The sequence below is a fragment of the Geotrypetes seraphini genome, chromosome 1 (assembly GCF_902459505.1).
Source record: "Geotrypetes seraphini chromosome 1, aGeoSer1.1, whole genome shotgun sequence".
Classification (NCBI taxonomy): domain Eukaryota; kingdom Metazoa; phylum Chordata; class Amphibia; order Gymnophiona; family Dermophiidae; genus Geotrypetes; species Geotrypetes seraphini.
This window is the reverse complement of record NC_047084.1, coordinates 463,068,958-463,095,765: the sequence shown is the minus strand read 5'-3', so window position 1 is coordinate 463,095,765 and position 26,808 is coordinate 463,068,958. Positions and strand designations below refer to the sequence as shown.

The 26,808-nt window shown below is 45.0% G+C and overlaps 2 protein-coding genes across 8 annotated transcripts in view; one reads left to right on the top strand and one right to left on the bottom strand.

The window, feature by feature from the left end:
- The first annotated feature begins 14 nt into the window (after positions 1-14).
- LOC117349720 (organic solute transporter subunit alpha-like) lies at positions 15-26,662 on the top strand. 4 transcript variants are annotated; one of them, XM_033923329.1, is made up of 7 exons: positions 15-150; positions 10,052-10,203; positions 15,578-15,651; positions 15,817-15,972; positions 16,056-16,167; positions 16,608-16,860; positions 24,091-26,662. In XM_033923329.1, the coding sequence occupies exons 2-7, from the start codon at positions 10,129-10,131 to the stop codon at positions 24,651-24,653; spliced, it is 1,233 nt and encodes a 410-aa protein (XP_033779220.1). In that variant the 5' UTR covers positions 15-150; positions 10,052-10,128; the 3' UTR covers positions 24,654-26,662. The 4 variants fall into 4 exon arrangements, with proteins under 4 accessions (XP_033779220.1, XP_033779206.1, XP_033779228.1 ...); XM_033923315.1 differs by lacking the exon at positions 15-150 and adding an exon at positions 8,356-9,188; XM_033923337.1 differs by lacking the exon at positions 15-150 and adding an exon at positions 8,357-9,188 and having other exon boundaries at positions 10,052-10,208.
- Positions 15,966-26,808, bottom strand: part of FTSJ1 (FtsJ RNA 2'-O-methyltransferase 1) — a 54,829-nt gene continuing 43,986 nt past the window's right edge. For 3 of the 4 annotated variants that reach the window (XM_033923382.1, XM_033923411.1, XM_033923404.1), the window contains one exon: positions 16,824-19,213. In XM_033923382.1, coding sequence (XP_033779273.1) covers positions 18,971-19,213 — 243 coding nt within the window. In that variant the 3' untranslated portion in view covers positions 16,824-18,970. Of the gene's footprint in view, positions 16,135-16,823; positions 19,214-26,808 lie in introns of those variants that run through there. The other variant, XM_033923390.1, reaches the window with a different exon arrangement.

Sequence of the window (26,808 nt, the reverse complement as noted above, 5' to 3'; positions counted from 1 at the left end):
TAAGAATCCTTGGACAGAGTGAAGTTAGGGGACAGAATGAAGGTGGGAAGAGGATTCAAACACTGGCTGCTCACCAAAACTGCAGCAAAATTTAGTGTAAACTGTTTTGAACTACAAGCACAAGACAGAAACTTGTGAACAGAAGTTTGGGTAATTCAGTTAGTTCCTGTGTTGCCATGTATTCAGTATTCCTATTTCTCCTACTGTAAACCGCGTCGAGCTCTACGAACGTGGAGATGATGCGGTATACAAACCTAAGGATTAGATTAGATTAGATTAGATTAGGATGCACATACTTTTCTGTGTTACGCAAGTGAGAATTATAAGGAAGACTGGAATGGTCTTTACGGCCACCAGACGATAGCAGGATGACTCCACAGCTGAAAGGATTTCTCATTGGAGGAAATCTTTTGAGTGAAATGACTGATAAAGTGAGAGCAAACTGCTATATGTTTATTCAAATTTGATATACCGCAGAATCTTAGAGTTCTCAGCGGTTTACATATCTTTTACAGGTATTTCAAGCATTTTCCCTATCTGTCCCAGTGGGCTTATAATCTGTCCAGTGTACCTGGGGCAGTGGAGGATTAAGTGACTTGCCCAGGGTCACAGGGAGCAGTGCAGTGTTTTGAACCCACAATGTCAGGGTACTGATGCTGTTGATCTAACCACTGTACCACACTCCTTCCCCGCTCTTTTCTGCAGCCTTATAAGAAGAAATAGACACTCTTAATTGCAGTTGTTGACCTGATGGTAAAGTGAAAAAATTTGCTAGAGAACACTGTGCTGGGAGTGATTTTTGGTTTAGCTAGTGATTCTCAGCACAATAACATACAATTCTACATCATTTGGTAGACTGGTATAGTCCTTACGAATGGGTTATATGCCTCTCTGCTACCAGCAGGTGGAGACTGAGCACAAACTTGTATATCAGGTGCTAGAATCTGCCTAACAACTCAGTCTTCCTCAGTCGCCGTTAAAGCAGGTGATCAGACTAATTTGGCTCCCCTCTTAGTACTGTTGGAATTTTGTTTTGAACTCCTGGGTTCCCCTTTTGTGCCAGATAGAGCTTGGATGGGTCCTGTTTGGGGATCCGTCCGACCTCGTGGGTGTTAAACTCGGCTGGTCTCGTGCTGGGTCCCTTCCTCCACCTACCCACATTTTTGTAGAGGTGCCTCAGCCGGCGGCCTGGCCTGCTGGTTGGTCAGCCCTCCATCTTTGAGAGCCATGGAGTCTGTTCCGACTAAGTGGAAAAAAAAAATCCTGAGGTGTGCCGGTCTAAAGGGCTCAATTCCCTTTAAAACTGCCATTTGTATTGTTTTTTTCTCATCTAACCGGCACTTTTATTACAGTTAGGATGTTTTTCAGCACAAAGAGCACTTTTAAGGGGGGAAAAAATGCTCATTGTGCGCCAGACACGAGGTACTCGTGGCCGGCCTGTACAAGTGTTCAGGCCGGAGCAGTGGGGGAGTTTCGGCAGCGGTTGCCAGCGGCCAGGGTGCCACGCCGCATGTACCTCGTAAAGGATTCCCTTACTGCCGGAGCTGCTGGGGATTCCCTTTTCACGTCGGTCGTTTCCTCGGCCTCACCATCAGGAAAGTCCCAGGCTTTTCAAACACCACAGACCACAGGAGCTCCAATTTTGGCGGTTTCAGGTCCAATTTCGGCAGGAACCTCCTCCTTCATTTCTGTTACCTCAGGTGACCTCCCTGTTCTGGAAATACAGGGACAAGGTATGGCAGGGTCCCCTGGGGCCGCCAGGGGTTTTCCCTCTTAATTTATGTTGGCACTATGTAAAGCTTATGTGCTAGTGGCTGGAGGTTCCGTGCCCACTCATGGGGTCTTGGTGGGGTTTTGCCCTCAACATCTTCCCTAGTTTGGCCCCATACAGCGGCGGTTTTGCCTCCCTCTCGTCCAAGCGCCCGAGGGTTTCTTGGGATGAGGTTTTTTGCCCAGTGGAGCAAGATGTTATTGATGAGGACCCTTGGGAAGATTTCCAGGATCCTCTTGGGGGGGTTGGATTCCACCAGTGAGGGGTTCGAGCACCCCCCAGCTGGTGAAGATGCGTCTGTGGTGCACATTTTTCAACGGGTAGAGCTTCATGAGCTAATTCTTCAGATCTCCTTGGTTTTGCACTTTGAGGACACCGTGTCAGAATCTCCACATACGGTGGACCCCTTGCTGAAGGGGATCCGCTCTGCTTCCCGCTCTTTTCCTATGCATCAGGATATTTGGGAAATTATGCTCGCGCAGTGGCAGGTGCCGGAAGCTCCCTTTCGTTTTGCACGCGCTATGGCCCACCTTTAATCCCATTCTTGAAGGGGATAGGGATACTCTGAAGTCGCCTGTGGTGGACGCGGTGGTCTTGGCCAGCTCTAAGATGCATCCCATGCCTGTTGAGGGCGGTGCGGCCTTGAAGGACCCGGAGGAGTGTAACTTGGAGTCCCTTCTTAAACAGAGTTTTGTTGTGACAGCTCTGGCGGTCCAGGCAGCAATGTGTGGCAGGCTGGTGACTCGGGTGTGTTTTCGCTGGGCCGAGCATGTGCTTGACAATATCTGAGGATTGGGAATTGCTCAAGCATGAGGTGGCAAAGATTTAATTGGTGCATCTTTCAGATGCCATGTATGAACTCTTAAGAGCTTCTGCCAAGTCATTGGCATTTGCAGTGGCAGCTTGCTGTACCTTGTGGCTTCGCGCTTGGTCAGCGAATTTGGCGTCCTAAGCTAAGTTGAAAAAGTTTCCCTTTGAAGGATCTTTCTTGTCTCTCACTGATTCTAAGGTGCCTCGTTTGCCGGAAGATAGGCCTAGGCCGCTGGCTCAAGGTGGTGCTGCTTGTGGGTGTGATTTCTGCCCTGGTCGAGGGGCTGCCTCTTTTCAGTCTCTTGGACTCTCTAGAGGCAGGTTCTTCCAGCGCATGCAGTCCTTTTGTGGGGCCCGCTAGGGTGTGGGTAGTGTCCCCGCTGGGTCTCCTGCCGCCCGCCCTGCCCAATGACTCCTCACCGGCACCCGTCTTTGTTCCGGTGGGCACCTGGCTAAGGGATTTTTATCCAAAATGGGCAGACATCACATCTGATCAGTGGGTTCCGGAGGTGATTCGGGACGGCTATGCTCTGGAGTTTGCCCGTTCCTTGCCAGATTGTTTTCTCACTTCTCCCTCGCAGGTGGCGTGAAAGCAGCAGGCCTTTTGCCAGACTCTTTAAAGATAGTTGGATCTCCGCATGGTGGTTCCAGTTCCCCCGCAGGAGTGGGGCACAGGTTGGTACTCGATTTACTTTGTGGTGCCAAAGAAAGAAGGGACATTTCGACCCATCCTAGATTTGAAGGGGGTCAACAGGGCTCTTCAAGGACCTTCCTTCTACATGGAAACTCTGTGGTCTGTGATCCTGGTGGTTCAGCCAGGGGAGATTCTGCCCTCTCTAGATCTGACCGAGGCCTACTTACACATTCGTATTCTGGCCTCCCATCCTAGCTTCCTGTGCTTTGTGATCTTGGGGCAACACTATCAGTTTTGTGCACTTCCCTTTGGTCTGGCCACGGCTCCGCGAATGTTCACCAGGTGATGGTGGTTATTGCAGCAGCATTGCAAAAAGAGGGCATTCTAGTTCATCCCGTACCTGGACAACTGGTTGATTGTGGTGTCCTGGAAAGTGGTGTCTCAGCTCGGTGGCTTTTCAGTTGATAGTGCAGTCAGCTTCTCATGGACCTGATGGCCACAAGTGTCAACGCCAAAACATCCCGCTTCAGTCGTCGCAGAGACAGTCAGGCCGAGGGCCTTGATGCTCTGGTTCAACCATGGCCAATGGAGGGACTGTTGTATGTGTTCCCTCTGTGGCCATTAATGGGCAGAGTTCTTCGCATAATTCGCTATCCGGGCCTTGTGGTTCTGGTGGCTCCAGATTGGCCTCAATGACTGTGGTACGCAGATCTGGTGGCGGATCCTCTTCCTCTGCCTTTCTTGGACAACCTAACTCAGGATCCCATTCCAATATTCAATCCAGGTCCTTTTGTCTTATGGCTAGGCTCTTGAAATGGGTCACCTAGGTAAGAAGGGGTATTCAGATAAAGTGATCTCAACTCTCTTGGGGTCCTGGAGGCTTTCCACCTCTCGGGCTTATGTGAGGGTTTGGCGTCTGTTTGAGGAATGGTGTAATGTGTGTGGAGTGATCTCTTTTCGTGCTTCCCTGCCTAACATCTTAGAGTTCTTGCAAGATGGCCTGGATAGGGGACTGGCTTGGTCTTCTCTCCAGGTTCAGCTTGCGGCCTTGTCAGCCTTTTGGGGGTTATTGAAAGATTAACGTTTGACTGCCATTCCTGATGTGATTTGGTTCTTGCGAGCGGCCAAGTTGCTCAAGCCTCCTGTACGACTCTCTGTTCCATCTTGGGATCTGAATCTGGTTCTATCAGTTCTAGTGCACCCTACTTTTGAATCGTTGGGCGACTGCTCTTTGAAGGACCTTATTCTTAAAGCGGTTTTCTTGGTGGCTATTACTTCAGCTAGACGTGTTTCTGAGCTGCAAGCTTTCTCTTGTAGGGCTCCCTTCTTGGAGTTTTCTAGGGTTGTCTTGAGGCCTGTTCCTTCCTTTCTGCCAAAGGTAGTTTCTCCTTTTCATGTCAATCAGGCAGTGGTCCTCCCGGTGTTGGATGGCCAGGAGGGCTTTTCCGAGCAGAGACAGCTTGCCAAGTTGGATGTCAGTCGGGTCCTTCACTCTTAAGTGCAAAGGACCCAGGGGATCAGGAAATCAGATCATCTCTTTGCCTTCTAGCGGGTCCTCGTAAGGGGGTTGGCGCTTCCAAGGCTACTATTGCGCTCTGGATCAAGAATACTGTTGCTTCCGCTTATCTTCTAAAGAAGCCTGTTCCAGAATTTCATAAGGCTCATTCCACTAGGGGTCAGGAAGATTCTTGGGCTGAATCTTCTCTTGTGCCTTCAGTGGGTGTTTGGTCTTCTCTGCATTCCTTTGTAAGACACTACCGTGTGGATGTTCAAGTGCGTTGGGATACGGTATTTGGTGAATGTCGGCCCTTCAGGGGTCTCACCCTTAATGGGTACTGCTTTGGTAAGTCCCATTCATAAGGACTATACCAGTCTACCAAGCGATGCAGACAGAGAAATTAGGTTCTTACCTGCTAATTTTCTTTCTGTTAGCTTGTAGACTGGTATAGTCCCCCGCCCTGTCTTTGTGCAGTGATTGCGGGTTTTTGTTTTGCTTGCGTGCAGATTTTGTTTTTTCTGCGGGTTCTAGAATTTTCTAGGGCCGGGGAGAAGTAAGAACAGCGGTTATGGCTTAGCTGGTGAGGTGTGGGGATGTTTTCTTTACCAGGATTAAGTTCACATGTTCCAACAGTAGTTTATAAGTATTTGTTGTTTTTTCCACTCCTGTTCGGAGTTTCAGTTGAAGTCTTTCCTGGGTTCTGCTTGGCTATGCGGCAGACTGACTTGCTAGGCAGATTCTAGCCTGATATACAAGTTTGTGTTCAGTCTCCACCTGCTGGTAGTAGTGAGGCATATAACCCATTCGTAAGGACTATACCAGTCTACAAGCTAACAGAAAGAAAATTAGCAGGTAAGAGTCTAATTTCTCCATTATATGCATGCTATGTGTGTGGAAAATCACTGGTAAAGGTGAGGAGGAACTGTGCTCAAAAGAAAAATTGCTAGCATATCACTTCATCCTGCCTGCTTGTCAAAAAAAAAAAAAGCAGCCCCTTCTCTCCCTGCCTGAACCAGCAAGCAGGGAGAGCAGGGGCTGCTGCTATTTAAATGGGTGGAGCTACACCTATAAAAAAAAGAAAGCCGCCCCCCTGACATTGAGGTACTTTCTTTATCTGCCTTGGGAGTGGGAGACCTCCAAAGCAAGTTCTCACCCCCACCACACAAAAGCTGGTGATCTATTGGGACATCCCCCACCCAAGTACCCCCTGGAAAGCAAGCTCTTCCCACCACACCAAGCCTGGTAGTCTAATGAGCCAACCCCTCATACCTTTTTTTAGAAGACAGGCAGTAGGGATGCATACTCCCTCCTGAAGGCCTGCCTCTTCAAAATGGTAGGCCTTCCCCTTCCTGGTGCATCCTGGGATGCACTGGGGTGGGGCCAGCAAGGCCTTAGGCCTCTTCCTGGTATGGAATGGGAGGGAGAGGCCTAAGGCCCTGATTGGCCCAGGGGCCTAAGCCCCCTCCCTAAGCTAATCAGGGCTTTATGCCCCTCCTTCCCAGTGCATCCCAGGATGCATCAGGAAGGGGAAGGCCTGACATTTTGAAGAGGTGGGTCTGCTGGCGAAGGAGGGGGTGAGCATTAGTGCTGCCCGATTCAGGAAAAAAATATTCGATTCGATTCAGCCTATTGAATTGATTTTTCGATTCGATTTTCCTGCCCAAGTGGATGTTTTTTTCAAATATCCTGGTGGGTTTATTTTATAGCCTCTTCACCCACTTTGCCCTCTCTTACCCACACTGGTGCTGTGGTGTAAAGAAAATAAACAAAAAAGATTTTTCCTCTCTTAAATCCTAGCACACATTCGTGGTCTAACACCACAAAATAGAAAATAAAATTATTTTCTCTACCTTTTGTTGTCTGAACATTATTCAGATCTTATCGGTCCCCAGCTCCGGTTGTCTTCTGATAACTTGCTTGCCAGGGTCTCCTTCTTTCTTCTTTCTCCATGCTAACCATCCATCTGCCATCTCTGTCCTCCCCTTCCGTTTCCCTTCCCTCCCCCAGAGGTCTGGTATCTTTCCTTTTTTTCGTCTCCAGCCACAGATCCACCTTTTCTGAATTACCCTTTCATCCTTCATCTCTCTCTCCTTCCCCACCACCCCAGGGTCCACCATGTCTCCCTTTCTCTTCCCTCCTATCCAGTATCTCTATCCCCCCTCCACACCATCCCTTGTGTCCAACTTCTCTTCCTTTCTGTTCCTTCCCTCCCTAAATTCCATTGTCCACCATCTCCCCCCCTCCACCAAGTTCATTTCTCCCATCTATCTTCTCCCCATCTCTCCTCCACTCCACCATCTCCCCTCTCCCTCCATCTACCTTTTTTTTTTATGGCACTCCTAAGCCCCCACCACCACCACACCCCCGCACCTTTCCCAAAGAGAGGTCGGCAGAGGTCTGCCAGTGGCAGTAGCGATCCACTCCTACCACAACTCCTTGCGTCTTCTCTCCACTGCGGCCCGCCCTCAGAGAAAACTTCCCGTTTCCGCCCAGGCGGCCGAATGAAGAGAAGATGCCCGGAGTAGCAGCAGGGTAGTAAATTGCATTTGCTACCGCTGCTTTTGCCTGGCCAGGGAGGAGAGGAGAGAGCCTTGCTGCCCCGATCTGCACCAGACACCCGTTCGGGATTTCCCTCTGCCACCGGAGTCCTTGTTCAATGTAACTTCCAGTTTTGCAAAACCGGAAGTTACATCAGAAGCAAGGACTCCGGTGGCAGAGAGAAAGCCCGAACGGGTCTCTGGTGCAGATCGGGGCAGCAAGGCTCTCTCCTCTCCTCTCCTCTCCTCCCTGGCCAGGCAAAAGCGGCGGTAGCAAGAGGGCCAACGCAATGGTAAGTCTGATTTTCTTCAATAGCAAACCGATTCAAATCAATTCACCCAAAGTGAATCCGAGAATCGATGCAAATCGGGCAGCACTAGTGAGTATCCCTCTTGCCAGTCTTCTGAAAAGGTATGGTGGCATTGGGGGGAACAGCCCACTGGACCACCAGGCTTGGTGTTGTAGGGGGCTGTCGGTGGGGAGGGGAATGCTTGTTGGGGGTACCAGAGGGGGGATGGCCCACTGGACCACCAGGCTTGGGGTGGTGAGAGATTTTTGGGCAGCTTGCTGTCAGGAGGGGGTCCCTGACCCTGCAGCAGGATGGAGTGGGTATCTGTCCTGATGATTGTCTACATGGAGGGGGGGGGGGGAAGAACCACCAGGCTTTTTATGGACTCATTTAGGAGGAATTGGGGCCATTCATGGTGGTGTGTCTGAGCAACTTTATTTTCCTGTCAGTGCCAGTAAGTTTCCACCCCAATCCCTCATAAATGGTGGGGCATTACTTTTGGAGAATTGCCTGGAGAGGCCATTTTAATATTAATGACCTCATTATACTACAGTTTTAATATTAATAACCTCATTGTACTATATTTGCATAGTACAATCAGAGGCTGCTAGAAAGCACGGAAAAGACCACTGTGAACTGTTTTGATAATCGGACGGTAAAATGTGTGCATTTAACGATGGTTTAGCACCATCGTTAAATGCACAGTGACTTTAGAGAATCTGCTTGAGAAGACTAGAAAATATGTTGAAAAAAAGACTTGAAATAATCTTACATATACACACCCTCTTATAAACAGCTGTCTTGCACATTTCTCTGTTTTCATATATATGAGCACACATCTAACAAAAAACTGTGTCTTTATGCACTCAGACATTCACTCTCGAGCTTATTATGAAGCATTTGTTTCATAAGCCTGCAATCATTCTCATTGCTCAACCCATTGTTGGGGAGGGCAGCAGACTTCAGATTCCTGGGCTTCCATTACCATTACACCCCCTGACACCTCTGTATTTCCCCCACCTTGTGGGAATTTCTTCCCTGGGCAAGCAATCTGTTTTTATTCAGAGCTGCTGCCTCACCCTACACAGCTGCCATTTTCTGAGTCAGGAGAGGTGGACTTGGACCCGTTACCTAGACACTCCTACCTGGGATGAGTCAATGATTAATGCCATCTTTAGGAAGACCATTGTAAGGCTAAGATGATCAATATCACCTGGAAGATAGGGAGGGGGAAACGATTCCTATTTGCTTAAGGGAGATTTAAGAAAAAGACGCGATGAGACCACAGACAGAAAACAAAAAGTAAAGTAAAAGAGGTGTAGTTAGCCAAAATGGGAAAAGGAGACGGACATGAATAAGGAACAGGAAAAGGGAAGCGAGATAAAAGATAGGCAGGGACAGGAAGAACAAGGGAGGGATAAAGGTTTAGGATAGTAAAGGAAAAGACTTGGGAGAAGCATTTCGTAGGAGAATCCTCAAAAGATAATTCAGAAAGTGGCAAAAGAGGAAGGCATGGAAAGGGGAGAAGGGAGGGTTAAGGATTCTATATGGAATGCATGAAGTGGTATGCATGTAGGAGAAAACATGGCAAAAGGCAACTGCTCCCTCCCCGGAGGAAACTTCCCTCTGTCTTCAGAGTTCTTCCAAGGTAAGAATGTGAGTCTTCCATTGGTTTCCATCTGAGTTTTTTTCAATATAAGGACTTCAATCTTAAGAGCTTCCAAAGTAAAGCTTTATTTACATGCCTATCCTCATCTCTTGCTTATATACTCTATTTCTCTCTTCTTCCAGCTTGAGCATGTGGCTCGCCCTTCTGCTAACGAAAAATATTTGAACTGTATTCATAAAAGGGCTTGCTTCCACTTTTAGTGAGGAACCTTCATGTATGTGTGGTAAAATCAATGTGATATTTAAAAGCATTTATCTGGGTAGCAGCTCCTGCTATTAGATAAATGCTGCTAATAAGGGCCACTCGGTAATTTTCAGTGGCATCCAGAAAATGTTACTAAAACATCATTACAGACAGCCCATGCACTATTTGGAAAGTATTGGGATGGTCTAGGAGCAGAAGCTGGGGAGAGCCAGAAAATATCCAGGTAATACTGATATCCATTGGAGGTAACTTAAGGTAGCAAACAAGCCATCCTAAGTTATTTGGATAGTTATCCCCTTACCAATGCTGATTATCATTGTTATATGCATAGTGGTGGTGGTTAGTGGCATACCAGATACAAAAGCACTGATATTCCTACAGTGGCCAGTGCTGAATATTCAGTTATATGTTTAAATAACAAGGCTGGCGTTTAAAAGAAATATCAACTGTGGAGTTTAAATATTAACCCAAATGTTTGTTTTTTTTTCTCTATCAGAGGCTTAGTAATGCAATGGAGGCTATAAAATAAATTCATTCTGTTTCATTTCCTGTTATTAAACAAAAGGGCCCTGTCCTCTGCCCCTCCCACCCATTTTTTGTTGTTCACTCAGTGCTGCCCCCTTCTGATTTGTCTGCAGTGATAAAGAATGAGCTGTGGATCTTCATCATCCCAGCTGCAGTGGCGCTCATCCAGGTGGCTCTCTTCCTAGAAGAGATGGGCTTCTTCCTCCGCAATGTGACCTCTGCACATCGCACGTGCCTCTATCTCTGGATCCTGGGAGTCTACCCGGTGAGGTCTGATATATGCTTTCTTACTGGAGTAGTGGGAAGGTCACCTAGCAACAATCTCAGTATTAATCTATATGTAACAAAGGGACACATTTACATATATTTAGAGTGGGCTGGTTCTCACTAGGACCTAGATTCACTATCCATGTCCGATCCATGGGCGATTGGAGGCAGGCTGACCGATTCACCAACCATCTTCATGCAAATGAGGGTGATTGGGGGCACACCCCCATCCGATGACATGGATTGCTAGGTAGCGATCACGATGCATGCGCAGCCCATCGACTTTGCCTTTAGATGTTCTGCGCATGTGTTTGCTGAGTTTTTAAAAACTTTTTTTACTGGCCCTGACTCTCCTGCGCTCTGCTGCCTTTCCCTGCAGAGTGAGCCCGTGGTTTTAACCCACGGGTTTAAAGCAGGTTAAAACCACGGGCTCACGCTGCAGGGAAGGGAGGCAGAGCAGGAGAGGATAAGGGCGGCATGAAGGCAGGAGAATCGGGGCTGAGCAGGGCGGCATAAAGGAAAGAGAATCATGGCTGAGCAGGGTGGCATGAAGGAAGGAGAAGGCAGTCAGGGCATGAAGGTGGAACGAAGGCAGAGTTAGCACTGAGAAGGGCAGCATGAAGGAAGGATAATCGGGGTTGAGCAGGGCAGCATGAGCAGGAGAATCGGGGCACAGAGCAGGGTTTTTGCACAAGCAACTGGGCCTCATCAGTCACTTGTTTTTGGATTGTCCTGCCCAGTCGGTGTACCTGAATTTTGTTAGTGAATCGCATCCTTTCCTACTTTGCATGCCTTTTCCCCTCATTTGCATGCACAGATCTGAATCGGATCGGCACAGAGGTTAGTGAATTGGGTCGCAAACTAATCAGTACACAATCGGTTTGCTTAGTGAATCTTCTAGTCCAGGGGTGTCGAAGTCGGTCCTCGAGGGCCGCAATCCAGTCGGGTTTTCAAGATTTCCCCAATGAATATGCATGAGATCTATGTGCATGCACTGCTTTCAATGCATATTCATTGGGGAAATTCTGAAAACCCGACTGGATTGCGGCCCTCGAGGACCGACTTCGACACCTGTGTTCTAGTCCATAGAGACAAAATAACCCTCCTAGCAAGCAAGACAGCTGCTGCTCAATTGCTTCAAAGGCAAATCAAAACTGCTCTCCCCCTATCCTCTGCACCATAAGCAGCATAGTCGCACCAGAACTAGCTCAGTAAACTCACACAGCTTCCATTATTACTATTATACACCATGGCACTTCTGTAATTCCCTCAACTGAGCACAATGTATTGATGCACCTTCTTGACCAGTTTGTCTGTCTTGACTAGATTGTAAGCTCTTTTGAGCAAGGACTGTTTCCGCTGTGTTTTCATGTACAGTGCTACATATATCTAGTAGTGCTATAGAAATTATTATTATTACCTTGTTTCCCCAAAAATAAGATCAGGGATGTCTTATTTTTATGTACAATGATAATCTCTCCCTTCCTCTCCAATTCTTCCTCTTTCCATTTTCTCCACCACTTGTGCAGCATCTTTGCTCCCCTCTCACCCATTCCCCTTGTGCCTTCCCTTGAGCAGCATCTTTCTATCCCTCCCTCCCAGCGACCAACATATCTCCTTCCAAACAGCAGCACTCTAAACAGGCTGCTTCACGGCCTTCTCTGTGCCAAGTCACTGATGACATCATCAGTGATGTGGTAGAGGGAAGGACCTGGCGGGAGACCGCGAAGCAGCCTATTCTAGAGTGCTGCCAGCGCTGCTGTTTGGAGGGAGGTATGTCGGTCTCACAGTAGGAGGATCAGCAGAGTTCAGATGGGAGGGAGAGATGAAAAGATGCTGCGCAGGGGGATAGGCAGCGGGGTTCGGCTGCACGGTTGGAGGGGAGGGGAGGGCTGCTGCTGACGAATCCAGGGATGGAGTCGGGGAGTGTCGGGGACATTCGGGAGGGGCTTCAAGGATCAATCTAACTAGGGCTTATTTTCAGAGTAGGTCTTATTTTTGGGGAAACACAGCAGTAGTACCTGTAGTTGTACTGTTTGGACCCTGTTTGAATGAAACTGTAAATCCACATCCTTCAAGGGCAATAAATAATCCTCACAACATGAGTGATGTCATCCAATGGAGCCCTGGGCAGGAACTTTCCTCCAGTATTGACTTTTCATTCAGTTCAATTGTACATGGCCATCTCCTACCTGCTACTGTCACACAGGACCACACTGGTTTTATGCTTTCTGTGGAGCTGTTTTGAAGCAGTCTCCTCAGCACTTTATCTCAAATTTTATTTATTGAAATTTGTTAACTGCGTTTATGAAGAGATTCACCCAAGGCAGTGTTCAGGTATAATTCAATAGAAAACTTATAATTTTGTTAACAGCATAACAGTAGTAAATAGACCAAATATAAACATAATAAATACAATGAATGAGGGAGAGTTAAAATCAGTAAACTGAAACTTGGTACAATTGGAAAAGTATATAGAGTGAGTAGATGGGTTAGATAAATTTAGACCAGAACATGGGGTTGAAACATTGCTAATGTCCACAGTTCATCAGATTACACATGGAATGGAAGATCAGCAAGATTTTTGATTAGTGTCATTTGGATGTGTCCGATGCATTTGATTCTATAGATTTGGGATTGTTATTACAGAAATTAAGACTGCTGGGGATAAATGGGAGTGGTGTATGAACGGTTTCAAAGTATTGAGTAGAGGTGAAAATCTCATGTGCAATACCACAAGGATCAGCTCTTTCTACCCTACTTTTTAATGTACAGTATATATATGGCTTCTATGGGACAGATCTTTGAACAGATGAAAGTGTATTATCGGTTATATGCTGACAATGATCAGGTTTTTTTCCCCGGTCTCAGTATGGGGTCAAAGTTTTGTCGGAAAATTGAATAGATGCATGATAGCGATTGGGAGGTGGATGGAAGAGAATAGCTTGAATTTAAATATACAGTCAAACCTCGGTTTGCGAGTAATTCGTTCCAGAAGCATGCTCATAAACCAAATTGCTTGTATATCAAAGCGAGTTTCTCCATAGAAGTAAGGGAAACTTGCTTGATTCATTCCCCCCCTGAGGTCACCGATGCTGCTACACCTTACCCCCCCCACCCCCCGAGGCCACCAGTGCTGCTCCACACACCCCCTCCCCGAGAACCGGCATCGGCTCCCCACCCCCACCCCCGTGATCCGGCATCCCCCCCACCCAAACACAATCCCTTACCCCGATCTGGTACCTGCCCAGCACCAATGCACAGGACATGCCGGTACCCAAAGATCCTCCCTCTTGCCTGGGCTGGGCCTTGAGCATCTGCGCATGCTTAAGGCCTTCTGGTTCTCGCTCTCTGTACACAAAGGATCCTTAGTGATAGGGGTGCAAGGGGTAAAGCCTGGGATAGATAGATTGTGAGCCTGTCTCAGTTAGAATACATATTTTTGTGGATATTTTTTGTTTCATGAGTAAATCAAGGAAAAGTTTTGTTGTTTACCTGCAATTACATCACTTTATTTTCCAGAGATAAATATAAAAAAGATTTGACATCAATATGTGAACATTTCTTAAGAAAGAACTGAATATTTCATAGGGTGTCCTAATTTTTTTTCACATGACTACTTGAAAAACACTTTTTCTCCTTGCAATCAAATCCGCATGAAGGATCTCTGATATTTTCATGGAAAAGTGTTGAATGCTTAGAATTGCCTCCCAGTGGGGATAGTGGAGACAAAAAGTAGACAGTATCTGCATTCAAGAAAGCTTGGGATGTTGGATCTCTAAGGGAGAGGAAGGTATAGTAGGCAGATTAGATAGGCCATAGGTTTGTTATCTGCCTTCCGTTTATCTGTTTTCTATGGTGTGGTTTTTTTTCTCCTAAATTCAGGCTCTAGTCTCTTACCCTCTTTTTCACAAGATTCTTTCCTACCAAGGTAATCCTACAAACCCATCCAAAATTTCTGCCCAAATTAGTATCAGCATTTTACCTTAATCAAGATGTTGTCCCCTTTTTTTCTTCCCAAAACCTCACCAGCATCCAGGCATGCTCAGCAGATAGTCCAGAGCACCAACATTGTTCATCTCAATATTCACCTCCATTTTTCATCTCTTTTAACCAGTGTTTTTTGGGGACAACCAGTCTCCAAGCATATTCTATCCACATGGCTCGTTGACTATATAACCTGCTAGAAACAAACCAATATTGATCTCCCTGTCCACAACAAAGCATGTTTTCTAAGAACAATATCTGCTTCGAAAGCACAACTCCGAGGAATATCATTGACAGATATCTGCAAAGCAGCAACTTGATCTTCACCACATACATTTATTACATTTTACTGTCTTGACAATGTGGCAAGATCGAATAATGAATTTGGACAAGCTATTCTCCAAAACCTTTTTGCTCATCATGCCTTCCCCTGCCCTTAGGACTATTGCCCATCTTCCTATATCCTTAAAACATAAATTGGCATATACTTGGGAGATACCAGTGTGATTGCATTATCCTCGTTGTGCATGGAGAAAAATTTGCTTACACGTTACAGAGGTTCTCTGTAGACAACAGGATAATGCAGATACATATATTCTAGCCTTCCATCCCCTGAAAAAAAAAAAAAAAAGAGAAGTGAAGTGAAGAAGAAATTGTATGAAAGCATCTTCATAAAATGGATCATTATTCTAAGACACTTATTTCTACTCTGCTTGTTATAGACAGGGGTCTCAAAGTCCTTCCTTGAGGGCCGCAATCCAGTCGGATTTTCAGGATTTCCCCAATGAATATGCAATGAAAGCAGTGCATACACATAGATCTCATGCATATTCATTAGGGAAATCCTGAAAACCCGACTGGATTGCGGCCCTCAAGGAGGGACTTTGAGATCCCTGTTATAGACTGATTCTGGTAAGTGGTGATGTCATCAAGGTTGGCCTTTGGCTAAAAAAAATTGAGCTTGCTAGAGAAGTTCCAATCTTTTTGGCTCATGGAGTAAAAATACCAATGTGGCAGCATTATCCTGTTGTCAATGGAGAACCTGTTACAGGTAAACAACCTTGCTATCTATTTCAAGCTTTATCCCTCACTGCCCCCCACCACTGAGGATCTTTTGTATCTCTGTCTCAGAATCTACCCCTCACTCTCCCACCACTGACTATTCTCTGTGCCTCTCTCAGGCAATATTCCTCCTTGCTCTTCATTGGCAAAAGACATTTTCTCAATGTCAGTACCAGTTTTTGTTACCCTTCCCCCTCAATTGAAGATAATAGTCCACAGAGAACCCCTGTAACAACTTGTCTGTTTCTTCTTCTCACCTATTGATGTTTGAATATGAAAAATGATGTAAGTACAGTAGTAACACATCCTCCTTCCCTCCACAGGTTTACTGTGTGACCTCCATAATCGGCATGTACATTCCTCGTTCTTCTACTGTCTGCAATTTTGTGGCTTCCATGTGAGTTTGCAAAACAGAATCTTATAAAAGCCCCCTTTCCATGCATCAACCAAAGACTGGTTTGGGAGGATACGGATATCACCAGTCCTAGTGGAGGCAAAATCCAGTACATAATGTTCAATATTGCTGGACATTCACCTCTGTCTCTCGTTCTTCCCTCTACAGATATCACTCCATGACCCTGTGGAAGTTCCTGGCACTAATTACAGATTTCTTTGGGGGCAAGACCCGGATGCTGGAGGAGCTGGAGGGAGAAAAGGTGGCACCCAACCCAGTTCCCTGCTGCTGTTGCTGTTGCCTTCCCAACATCTCGGTGAACAGGTAGGCTTTGCTTCCTGTCTTAACGTTACGGCCATTAGATTGAGGCCCAAGTTAGACTGCCACTTTGATTATTTTTGATCCAGAGTGAGCCTCAGGTGGATGACCATCGCTGTGTTCCAGCTTTCAGCTGTCAGGACCATCCTTTTCTTTCTCTGCCTCATCCTGTGGACAGATGAAAAGTACGACTATGGTGATGTAAGCCCTTCTCATATTGTACTTGACTGTCAGATGCAAACTGCACTTTTACTAGGATTACCATATGAACTTGTTCTGGTTCCATAGTCCATTATCTATTTTAAGAAAACTGCATGCCCCAGAGTTGCACTCCTGATATTGCTCTATTTTCTGTCATGGCTTTACATCTGTATTCAGGGTTTAGATGAGATTCTGTACCATCCTTTCTGTCTAAAGTAAGGTTACCAACTGAATTAATTTGCTTTAGGGACACTGGCTGAATTAGGTCCTAGTTTTATCCGCTCCCCAAGTTTCACATATGAAGGCGCTCTGGTTTCCTTATGAACCCTTAAATTCTGATAGTCCTTGCATGAGATAAGGGAATCGGTTCTACAGAACTAAAGTCCGCCAGTAACCCCGTTTACTGTACTAGGAACTTAAACTTGTTATGTTCTGCCTAGGTGGATTACACTAGCCCAAATTCCTACATTAACATCCTCATCGGTATTTCCACCTTCCTCTCATTCTATGGATACCTTCTCTTCTACAAGGCAACGAGGAATGCCCTCCAGGGGTTCAGCCTACGCTCCAAATTTATCTGCATTATCCTAGTGCTAGTCCTCTGTGGTCTTCAGAGTGGCATCCTGGAAACAATGGGAGCTCTGGGAGCCATTCCCTGCATTCCCCCATTCTCTGTGCAAACCAGATCTCAAAGTAAGTTACTCCACCTTTCTTTATAAGTCTGTCTCAGTTTAGGTAATTCAGTCTTCATAACTATGTGTAACCTACACTCTACACTGCATTACTAAGGTTGTATATACATTTTATAAATACATCATGATTCAATTTCTATGAAATTTGAAAGTCAAATTATATTTGTGCAGAATTGTGTAGATTTTATAACAAACAACTGGTAACACTAGTTATCCTAGGACAAGCAGGCATCATATTCTCAACAGATGGATGACACCATCCATGGAGCCCAGAATGTACAGTGAAAAATGTACTGTCACTTTAAGCTTCAATGAAGCTTCACGACTACGAGTGCCTTCTTGCCCAACACTGGCTAGCAAGGTTATCAGTTTTTCGTTATCCACAGAGTGAAGATGTACTTGGACTTCGTCCAGTCAAGTTTGCTTTCTGCTTCAATTTTTCTTTATTCTTGCTGCTATTTTTTTTTTTTAAAGTTAGTATTTATACAATGTTCCATTGTATAATTTTTTTTTTTACCTGTTTCTAACGTCAGCCTATTGCCATCAGCCTTACCAAGGGCATCGACAGGTTTTTGGCACAACTTTCATTTGACCCTCAGTTCCCTCCTGGTCTTCAAGACTTCATCCTGGCTGTGGTAGTTTTTATCGGTTGTATTATTTTTCTGTCTGGAAATTCTCCTGATATTCCAGAGCTTGAAGTTAAAAAATTTAAATCTTAAAATTATAAATAACATATCTCTATTAGGCCTGGAACTCGGGTACCCTCTTCCAGCTGTTAAGGTTTATTTTTCCCTTGGTACCGATCTCATTTTATGTCAATACCAGTGGACATCAACGTTAGAATCGACATCGTCCTCAACATGAGAAACTTTGACAAGCACTGCAGGCATCCATAGTATCAAGTCACTTGATGCATGCCTTACATCGATGCCATCATTCTCTGATGCAGGCTGTCATCTCTGAAGCGTGCCTCTTTCTTGGGGTTACTAATGCTTTGACACCCTGCTGCACCTTATATACCAGGTTTATAGCACACGGTACTGTGCATCTACTCAAGCATGTATGATCAGAGCTGCACTATGGAGGGGTGGCCACAAAGCTGTAATGCTAATTTGTACTGATACCCTCCCCATCTACATCTGTACCGGCCCAGCTTGAATATAGCTTATCGAGGCCTTGTGGTACCGGACCTTGCTCTCTTTGTCGTAAGTCAAGATCCATCAATGCTCGGTACCGGTGATTATTTCTTGGTACGATCATTTTTATGAGCATTGAAGTAGCAGTACTAGGTAATGGAGGACTCTTATCAGTACCACTTCTTCCATAAGATGTTTTTCAGTACCGTTCCTATTGATGCCTCACAGTCCTTCTTCCAGACGGTACCATAGGCATCCTAATATCAACCTTTACCATCTCCTATCAATGTACATATTATGGCTTCTCATGGCACATTCTCTGACGCATCTACTGTATGGCTTCAACTTATGCCAGGTATCTTCAGCTCGAGTAACACAATACAGGCCATCTATCAACTGCATTTGTTGTAACCTGGCCATCTGCATTACTGGCCCGAATGGGACTTTCAGTATCTTGGACCAGAGCCTCGGAACCAGATTGCCTTACCTCTGCAATCCACACATCTATCCCATTGCACTTCCTATGGGATTTCTTTTCCACTGTGCACACTCGCCTTTCACTTCAGTTTCACTGAAGTTCTACTTCATCAATGGGATCACTACAGGAGGAATCCACTCTTTGCTTATATGGTGTAGAGCTTTTTTACTTTAGAACACCTCTTCTTCTGCTAGGTACCTCACCGCAGCTCCTTTGCCTGTCTCTAAGGTTCCTCACTTTGTCTCATACCTCATGATACACTTTCTCTGAGCCTGAATTCTCTGATTCCAGATTCTTCAGACCTCCATCTGACCTATATCCTGGCTTTGCATCTCTGACTTTGATATTAATGTCCATGATTGCCTAGTGCCTACTCCTTATTCAGGCAAATAACTTTTTGGTGACAATGTGGGAGACTACGCACAGCTTATTTGTAATCAGCAGAGCATACCTTTTATCAATCAACTGCTTAGCAGGTTCAACTTTTGGACATGCCTTTACAATGAAGACCCATCATTTTGCTGTTTCTGCTCCTCTTCGGACCAACAAAAGTTATCTTGCAGTATGCCATTAATGCTGGCTCTCCTGTCCGCTATCATATAATCTCTTTCAGTGAAAAAGAAGGCTTTGGGTTTTGCTTCAACAAGATCCTCCACACTATTCTTCCAGAGCTTCTTTTTCAATTTTGTTTCTCCTCTTCCTTCAAGAACCCTGAAGCTTGCTGACCACCTGCTGTAGAGCTGGTGATGAAAAAAAAAAAAAAGAATGAAGTAACAAATTAAACAGAAGCATGAACATTGCCTTGAAAGCAGAGACCAAGAGTTCTACTCCAATTACTTCCTCATTCTGAAGGTTCTGGAGGAATAGGAGGGGCTATAGGGGAGGAGGAGACGACCACTTCTGCATCCTAAACAGGATAGCATACTGACCCTGAAAGTGATATGCTTCTTCCCATCTGGTCTATATATGTACTCACTAGACCTTTTACAGGCATTCACTTATATTATTATTCCAAGTTTATTAGTTATTTGATATACTGTCTATCTTCATATGCAAGTGCTCACTTTCTTTGCATCTCATAATACTCTTTTGAAGAATTTTATGCTAATTGTTCAGTTGCAACACCAATTTCTTTCATGGCTACAAAGTTTTCTTTCTTGAGATGCTTATCTAATAGGACTCATCTCCTCAAATACATTAGCTCCCAGAGCAATAATACTATTAATGGTTCTTCCAAGATTACTACTGAAATTTCTCAGTTCATATCAACGATTCTCATTATAATTCCCTTCGACTCAGCCTAAAAAAACCCTTTGTTTGCACTGCCTATTCTTCTACAGGATTGCAATTACCTTATAACAAATAGTGTCTACTATGCATATGCTCCATTTGCATGCTTTTACCTCTGCAATGGATTCTGCTATCGCAACGGTCTCAGCTTATAAAGATGTGTTCTACTACATATCTTCCACATATTGCTCTCACACAGTAAGTAATTGGCACTCCTCTTCCAGGTTTTCTCTTCTGGACTTTTGTATTTGTTGTCCTGTATTATATCACCACCAGTGTTCCCTCTAAGCGGGCGGGTGTTGTGAGCAAACTTTTTTCACCGTGAGCCAAAAATATCGGGCGCCAGCAAGTTATGAGCCAACTCGCCCGATTCTCCTCTCGCCGCCCTGCCATCTGCCGTACGCCTCTTCCGATCGTGCGCTGTGACGAGAAACGTGTGCGCTGCGATGTAATATTTTGTGCGCCAGCGCACGCCAGCGCAGCTTAGCGGGAACACTTGTTCAAATGGTTTTATTTATTTCCCCAAATTTATTTTTGTTATACGCATTGAAAATATTTGATATTGCGTTTAAATCAAAATCTCAATAAACTTGAAACGAGTGCCCGTGAGATTGTGGGAGGGTTAAATACTCAAAACTTAGAAGTTTTTGCTACGCCAGCTTTCTGGTATCTTTACATACAGTGGCGTACCTAGCATATGTAACATCCGGGGCCCATCATTTTTTGGCACCCCCCCCCATCTGTAAGAAAAACATGATTTTTAGTAACAAACCACACGTCACACATGAGTACCTAGGAAAAGGCAGCATCTTACATATTGCAGTGAGCAGTACATCAATACACCCATTGTAAAACTAAACAAGCCAGACCAGCACAGATCAATCCTACACCGTCAATCCTAACAGAAAACCATGTCTTTCGAACACACAGAACACAGAAAACACCTTCGCCTAGTAAGGAATATGTAATCACAAACTAACCCCTCCCTCTTTTACAAAACTGTAGTGTGGATTTTAGCTACGGAGGTAACAGCTCTGATGCTCATAAAATTCTGAGCATCAGAGCTGCTACCACCAAGGCTGGTGCTAAAAACGCTTCACAGTTTTGTAAAAGGGGGGATAAAATAAAAATACATAGACAAAGGTTAAATTGAACCAGCAAGAAGCTGGACTCTGCATACAATGCTTCACAGAAACAGTGACACATGTCTCCTAAAGCAATAAATAAATAGAAATTTTTTTCTACCTTTGTCTTCTGTGGTTTCTCCTTTCCTCATCTTCTTGTAACTCTCTTCCTTCCATTCACTGTCTGCCGTCTCTCTTCCCCTATATGGCATCTTCTCTCCTTCTATGCCCCTTCCAGAAACTGTATGCCTCCCCCTTCCATCTCTCCTTTCACCCCATTGGTCTGGCATCTCTCTCCTCGCCTTCCCTCTCCCACACCTCTCCTCATAGTCTGGTATCTCCCCTTCCCTGATTCTCTGGCATCTCTCTCCTTTCCTTTTCTTCCATCTTTCGTTCCCCCTCCATGCTCTCACATCTCCCCCTTCCTTTTCCCTTAGACTGGCATACCTTCCTCCTATGCTCCAAGCCCTGGCATCTCCTTTAATTCCCTCCCTCATCTTCCTTCTCCCTCCAGCTGGGTACCGCAACACTCTTCCCTGCAGCTCTGCACTTCCCCACAATTGCCATGCTTCGGTTCCTCTTCTTCCTTCCTTCCTCCCCCCCCCCCCCCGCGGGACCCTGCGGCACCATCAACTCTTACTCCCTCTAATGTCGGCCCTGCAGCTCCAGACTTCCTCGCACCTTCTCCCCTCCCCCTTTGGATCGCTATTATTTTAAATGTTATAGCCGCGGAGCTGTATCCATCAGTGGAGATGTCTAACCTCGGCCTGCCCCGGAACTCTTACTGCAGCAGCCGCCCGTCTAGGCAGGAACAGGAAGTCACTGTTGCAGTAAGAGTTCCGGGGCAGGCCGAGGTTAGACATCTCCACTGATGGATACAGCTCCGCGGCTATAACATTTAAAATAATAGCGATCCAAAGGGGGAGGGGAGAAGGTGCGAGGAAGTCTGGAGCTGCAGGGCCGACATTAGAGGGAGTAAGAGTTGATGGTGCCGCAGGGTCCCGCGGGGGGGGGGGGGGAGGAAGGAAGGAAGAAGAGGAACCGAAGCATGGCAATTGGGGGGAAGTGCAATCCCCCCAATGCGTCCCCTTACCTTACCTCCCCTTACCTTTGCGACGCGTGTGTGCGCTGTGAAGAGAAACTTTGCGCTGCGATGTAATATTTTGTGCGCGTGCGCAGGCCAGCGCACCTTAGCGGGAACACTGATCACCACATGACAAAATCTGCAGTCTCTTTTACCATGTCATGAGACCACACATAGTGGGCACTGAATGATCTTGCCGTGCTTCTTTCTCATGGCTGTATTTCTACAAGCTCAGTACTTTTTTCCACAGCACTAGTGGACTTTCCATTCCACCACCTGGCGCCAGATCCTCTCCCCTGGGTAAATTCCTCCTACAGAACTCCAAGTCTTCTAACAGTCTCATGTTGCTTCAATTCTCCTCCACATTATTTTCCTCATAGCTAGTGGAGGATGATTTTCTTCTAGGTTGTACAAACATATTCTGGTATGCATTTCAGCTGATGGACAGAAAGTTACACCAGAAGTTGTTAACCCTTTCTAAGTGCTTACTGCCATGCATACAAACCCAACTTGTGGCTTCAACAACTATTTTTTTCACCCTGTAGTTGCAAAGTTGTTAGTCACACTCAACTGACACCTAACACAGTCATTCTTCCTCATTTTTTGGTGGCCCTGGGGAACTTGTTTACTTGTTTATATTTCAACAGTATGAAGAAAAAAAAGAAGAGAGAAACATTCATTATCCATGTCCAGTTCACTCTGAACAGAGATCTTGTGTTTCATAAAACCTTCACTCTCTGAATTCAACAGCTAGAAGGACTTCCCTTTCTCTGTCCAATTTCTACTATCCTCCCTGGTACTAGAAGCCATCCACTGTTTGATGTTTTTGCTTATGTTGGTTTTGTTTCACTACCTGGTATAATCCTTCACCAGTTGCATCTAGATTCCTGGTCACTCTCTTTGTAGTTGCCCTCCTACTATTCCTGTTTAACTAGGAGAGGTTCTATGTTGTCATGCTTAGCACTCAGAGCTCTCAGTCTAGTGATCTCACTCCTTATCTCAGTAGAACCTGAGGCTCAACTTTTTTGGGCTCATGCTTCAACTCATTGCTATGATTTCCTCCAATACTTCCTTTCAGCCATAATCCTCTCCCTGAGCATCCATTCATTTCTACAACAATGGACAGATTCAGGGATTCCAACCCTCTGATCAAACCTTCTCCAGCAGGTTGTGCTCTCTGCCATGTCTTATCTTTGCTGATCTTTTTTCCAAATTACACCTCTACTCTTTTTGGCTTTCCTTACTTGTCTTGGAAAGTACTTCTGCTCTACTTTACTTTTCCTATTTGAGTCGGTGAACTTAGAGCACTGACCTCTATTCACTTTACAGAAGTCCTACCAGAACTCTCAGGGTAATCCCTAGGGGAACACTGCTGGCAACTTCCTAACCCTGAGTAAGCTCAATCAACCCGTTCCCTATCATACAATGCCTTAAGCCATGCAGGGCTTCATATAACCTGTTTCCTTTTCATCCTTATTCCAGAACCCAACTAGATACTCTTCCTGGGTCTTCATAACATCTTGCTCTCCTATGTTCCCATTTGGCTACTACTATGAGGTTGGGTTACATTTAACAACCTCAGTTATTGATGGCTTTACTGGATTACAGTATTTGCCTTTTATTGAGCACATTTTTGTACCAATTACTAGTTCACAAATTTCCTTCCATTACTCTTAAGTACTCATATCATGTCTGAGTTCATTTAGTGGTACTGCACCATTTCTTAGAGGTCAACTCTACCTCCATTCCTTTCAGTTAAGCTAGGGAGTCCTATCTGTGAGAATATGTTGCCTGCTTGTCCTGGGATAAAGCACAGTTTTATCCAGGGACAGCAGGCAGATATTCTCACACCCTGTCCACCTCCTTTAGTTGGCTTCTTCACTTAGACATAGAACTGACAACCTCACAAGCCAGCATCAGGCGGGAAGGCATCCGTGCATGCGAGCTGCGGGCAGTCGCAAAGCTTAGTTGAAGCTTAAAGTGACAGTACACTTTTCACTGTCCATACTGGGCTCTGTGGATGACATCACCCATCTGTGATAATATCTGCCTGCTGTCCCTGGATAACACCATAAGTAACTGCGCTATTTATGGTGTTAACTGTTCTTCTCTTTTCCAGTCATCTTTTATTACTCCCTGACAGTGGAAATGTTCTTCATTGGTATTTTTGCCCGCTTCTGCTTCCGTAAAGTGGAACCCAGTCCTGAGGCTGTACACTTGGACAGAAGGGTTAAACAGCCAAAGGTTCATAAATCATCTCAGACCAACTCAGCATACCTACCCAGCCCTGGCATGTCAGACACAGATGACCTGTCCCTGGGTGCCAACCCCAGCCATCTCAGCGATAGTGAAGACAGCCTGTGCCATATTGAGCATGCTCCTCTGGACAGATTTGAGTTTGAAATGGCACAGAAGCTACAGATGGGCTTTTGGGACAGCAAAGAATTTATTCCTCCTGCTGATAAAGACACAAAAAGCATACCCAGAGAGCTCCAAACTACTGCAAGGCTGAAACCAAATTCCTTTTCCCCTGTAAGGAAGCATTCCAGGACAGAACAAGAGGACCAAACTCGGAATACTAGCAACACAGTGAACTATAATGTGTCTCATGGAATACCGAATGGCATTCAAGTTCATGCTCAGATAAATTATATCAATGCTAACGAAGCCACGGTAGTCTAGACTCATTTAGTCAGTCCTCAGCCTGCTGAAACACAAGTGGTTTGAAATTCCCAGACTTCAGGGTCTATAAGAGATGGTTACAGATAGCTGTAAATGGGCCTCCCTCTGAACCAACTTAGTCACAGAATAATTCTGTCATATGGACTATCTTGAAGGTGCTTATCTGTCAGTCTCAGCATACTATCATGAAAAAAAGAGACACACTCATGTCTGCCTATTACAAGCTTATGTACTGCAAAACCTAAACGATAATCCAGGACAATTTTTGCAAAAAGCACTGGGATATTATCCATGGTGTAATGAATAAAGTTTATCTCAGAAAAAGCTCACCTGCTTCTAATCTATGATATCCTTGTATCATAAATATGACACTTTATAAATACAGGAGAGAGAACAGAGTGCTAATTTGCCAAAACTGAATCAGTTTTAGGAAAACCAATAAAGTGATTGGATTGGGATGAAAACTCTCTAAGGCTAACCACCACTGACTGGTGCAAACTATGAATGATTGACAGAGAATTATGAACATACAGAGTCAAGCAAAATATTAAAGTGAGATCTTTACTTACAGCGGTCAGATGAAATTTCCAGACAACTCCCCCACCACCCACACTTTTATGGTTTCTCATTGCATCTACTACATGGCCCAGGCCTAAACTACAAACTCCTCCATTATTGAGAACAAACGATGATAACTCCTTTTTAGGACACTAGCCTCAAAACTGTATGCATTTCTAGACATGAATGAACTTCTATTAAGAGCATTTTAAACAGATGCAGCAGCAGCATCCCTCTTAATTGCTTTCGTCCTTGAAGGTCTGTAGTCATACATCAATATACAGAAAACAAAAGGTCACAGGCCAGAAGACTCAAGGAACATATGTGTTAGACTTATGGAGGGTTATATTATAATAGATTACCTAGATTAGATAGGTTTGGAGGGCAAGCAGGCACCTTTTATAAAGATGCGTCTTAATAAAATACTTGGATAAACTTGGCAAGAATCACAGCTAGACTGAAGCCATGGATATTTACATCTGCTCAAGAGTAGGTGTAAATATTACTGTGTAAGATACTTTAAGTCAACTAGATTTCAAGGCCAGTTTCAATCAGGTACAGTATGTATTTTCATGTCCCTCAAGGGCTTAAAATTGAAGGGATCCTTTAAGCTGCAGTAAAACTTAAGACATGCTTATAGCAGCTTAAAAAGGCTTACTGCGGGGTGTGCCAAGGCATCCCACAGTAAGTTTCAAATATGTGTGTGCTATTTTAGATTTGTTTGGGCAAGATGGGGGTGCCTGGGGGCATAGAGTGGGCACTTCTGCCTTAATCAGTTAGCGCATCAATATTGCTGTGTATTGATTAGTGCACAAGCCCTAACCACCTACAAAAAAGGTGGCAGTAATGGCTCACGTGCTAATTTTTGTTAATGGCTGCATGCTAACGGAAATATTAGCAGATGGCCATTTTCTGGCTGAAGCAGAAATGGCCTTAGCACATGGGAAAACCCCGTGTAAAGGCACATTAAGGCCACTTTCTACTGCAGCTTTGCAAAAGGAGCCCTAAGCTTGCACCTGAGGGTTAAGTGATTTTCCCAAGATCAAAAGGAGCACCAGTGAAATTTGAACTGGGTTCCTCTGGTTCTCAGCCCACTCTGGCCATTAAATTACTCCTCCAATCTGTGCTCCACCCAAATTTTGCCCCAGAACGCTCCTACACAGACGTGACATAAAGGTACATACGGGGAATTCAGGAAACACCTAAAAACATACCTGTTCCAGAAATATCTAAACAATTGACCCGCTCTCCCTCTCCCTCCCTATTCCACCTGAACTTACAGAACTGTTATAAATAAAATCTGCTATCTTCATCTTATAGTAACTTTACATTGCTATTTATCCCCAACAGGTCCTGTCGGACATTACCTACTAAAATGTACATATTACATTTTCGCTCAGCAAATTGTATTTCTATACTATTGCCTCCTGAGGTCTCTGATCTCTGTATTTCCTCTGAATATCTACTTATTGTATTTCGCTGAATGTCCAGCACTCTTGATTGTAAACCGCCTAGAAGTCGCAAGATTGTGGCGGTATAGAAGAATAAAGTTATTATTATTATTATGGTATGGCATGTACTTGTGTATATTAACACC

Bases quoted from the DNA above. Each gene is read 5' to 3' on its own strand.
- LOC117349720 (XM_033923315.1), top strand. From the start codon at position 9,107: ATGCATGTAGGAGAAAACATGGCAAAAGGCAACTGCTCCCTCCCCGGA. The intron at 10,204-15,577 runs GTGAGGTCTGAT...TTCCCTCCACAG, and splicing joins GGATCCTGGGAGTCTACCCG to GTTTACTGTGTGACCTCCAT. The intron at 15,652-15,816 runs GTGAGTTTGCAA...TTCCCTCTACAG, and splicing joins TGCAATTTTGTGGCTTCCAT to ATATCACTCCATGACCCTGT.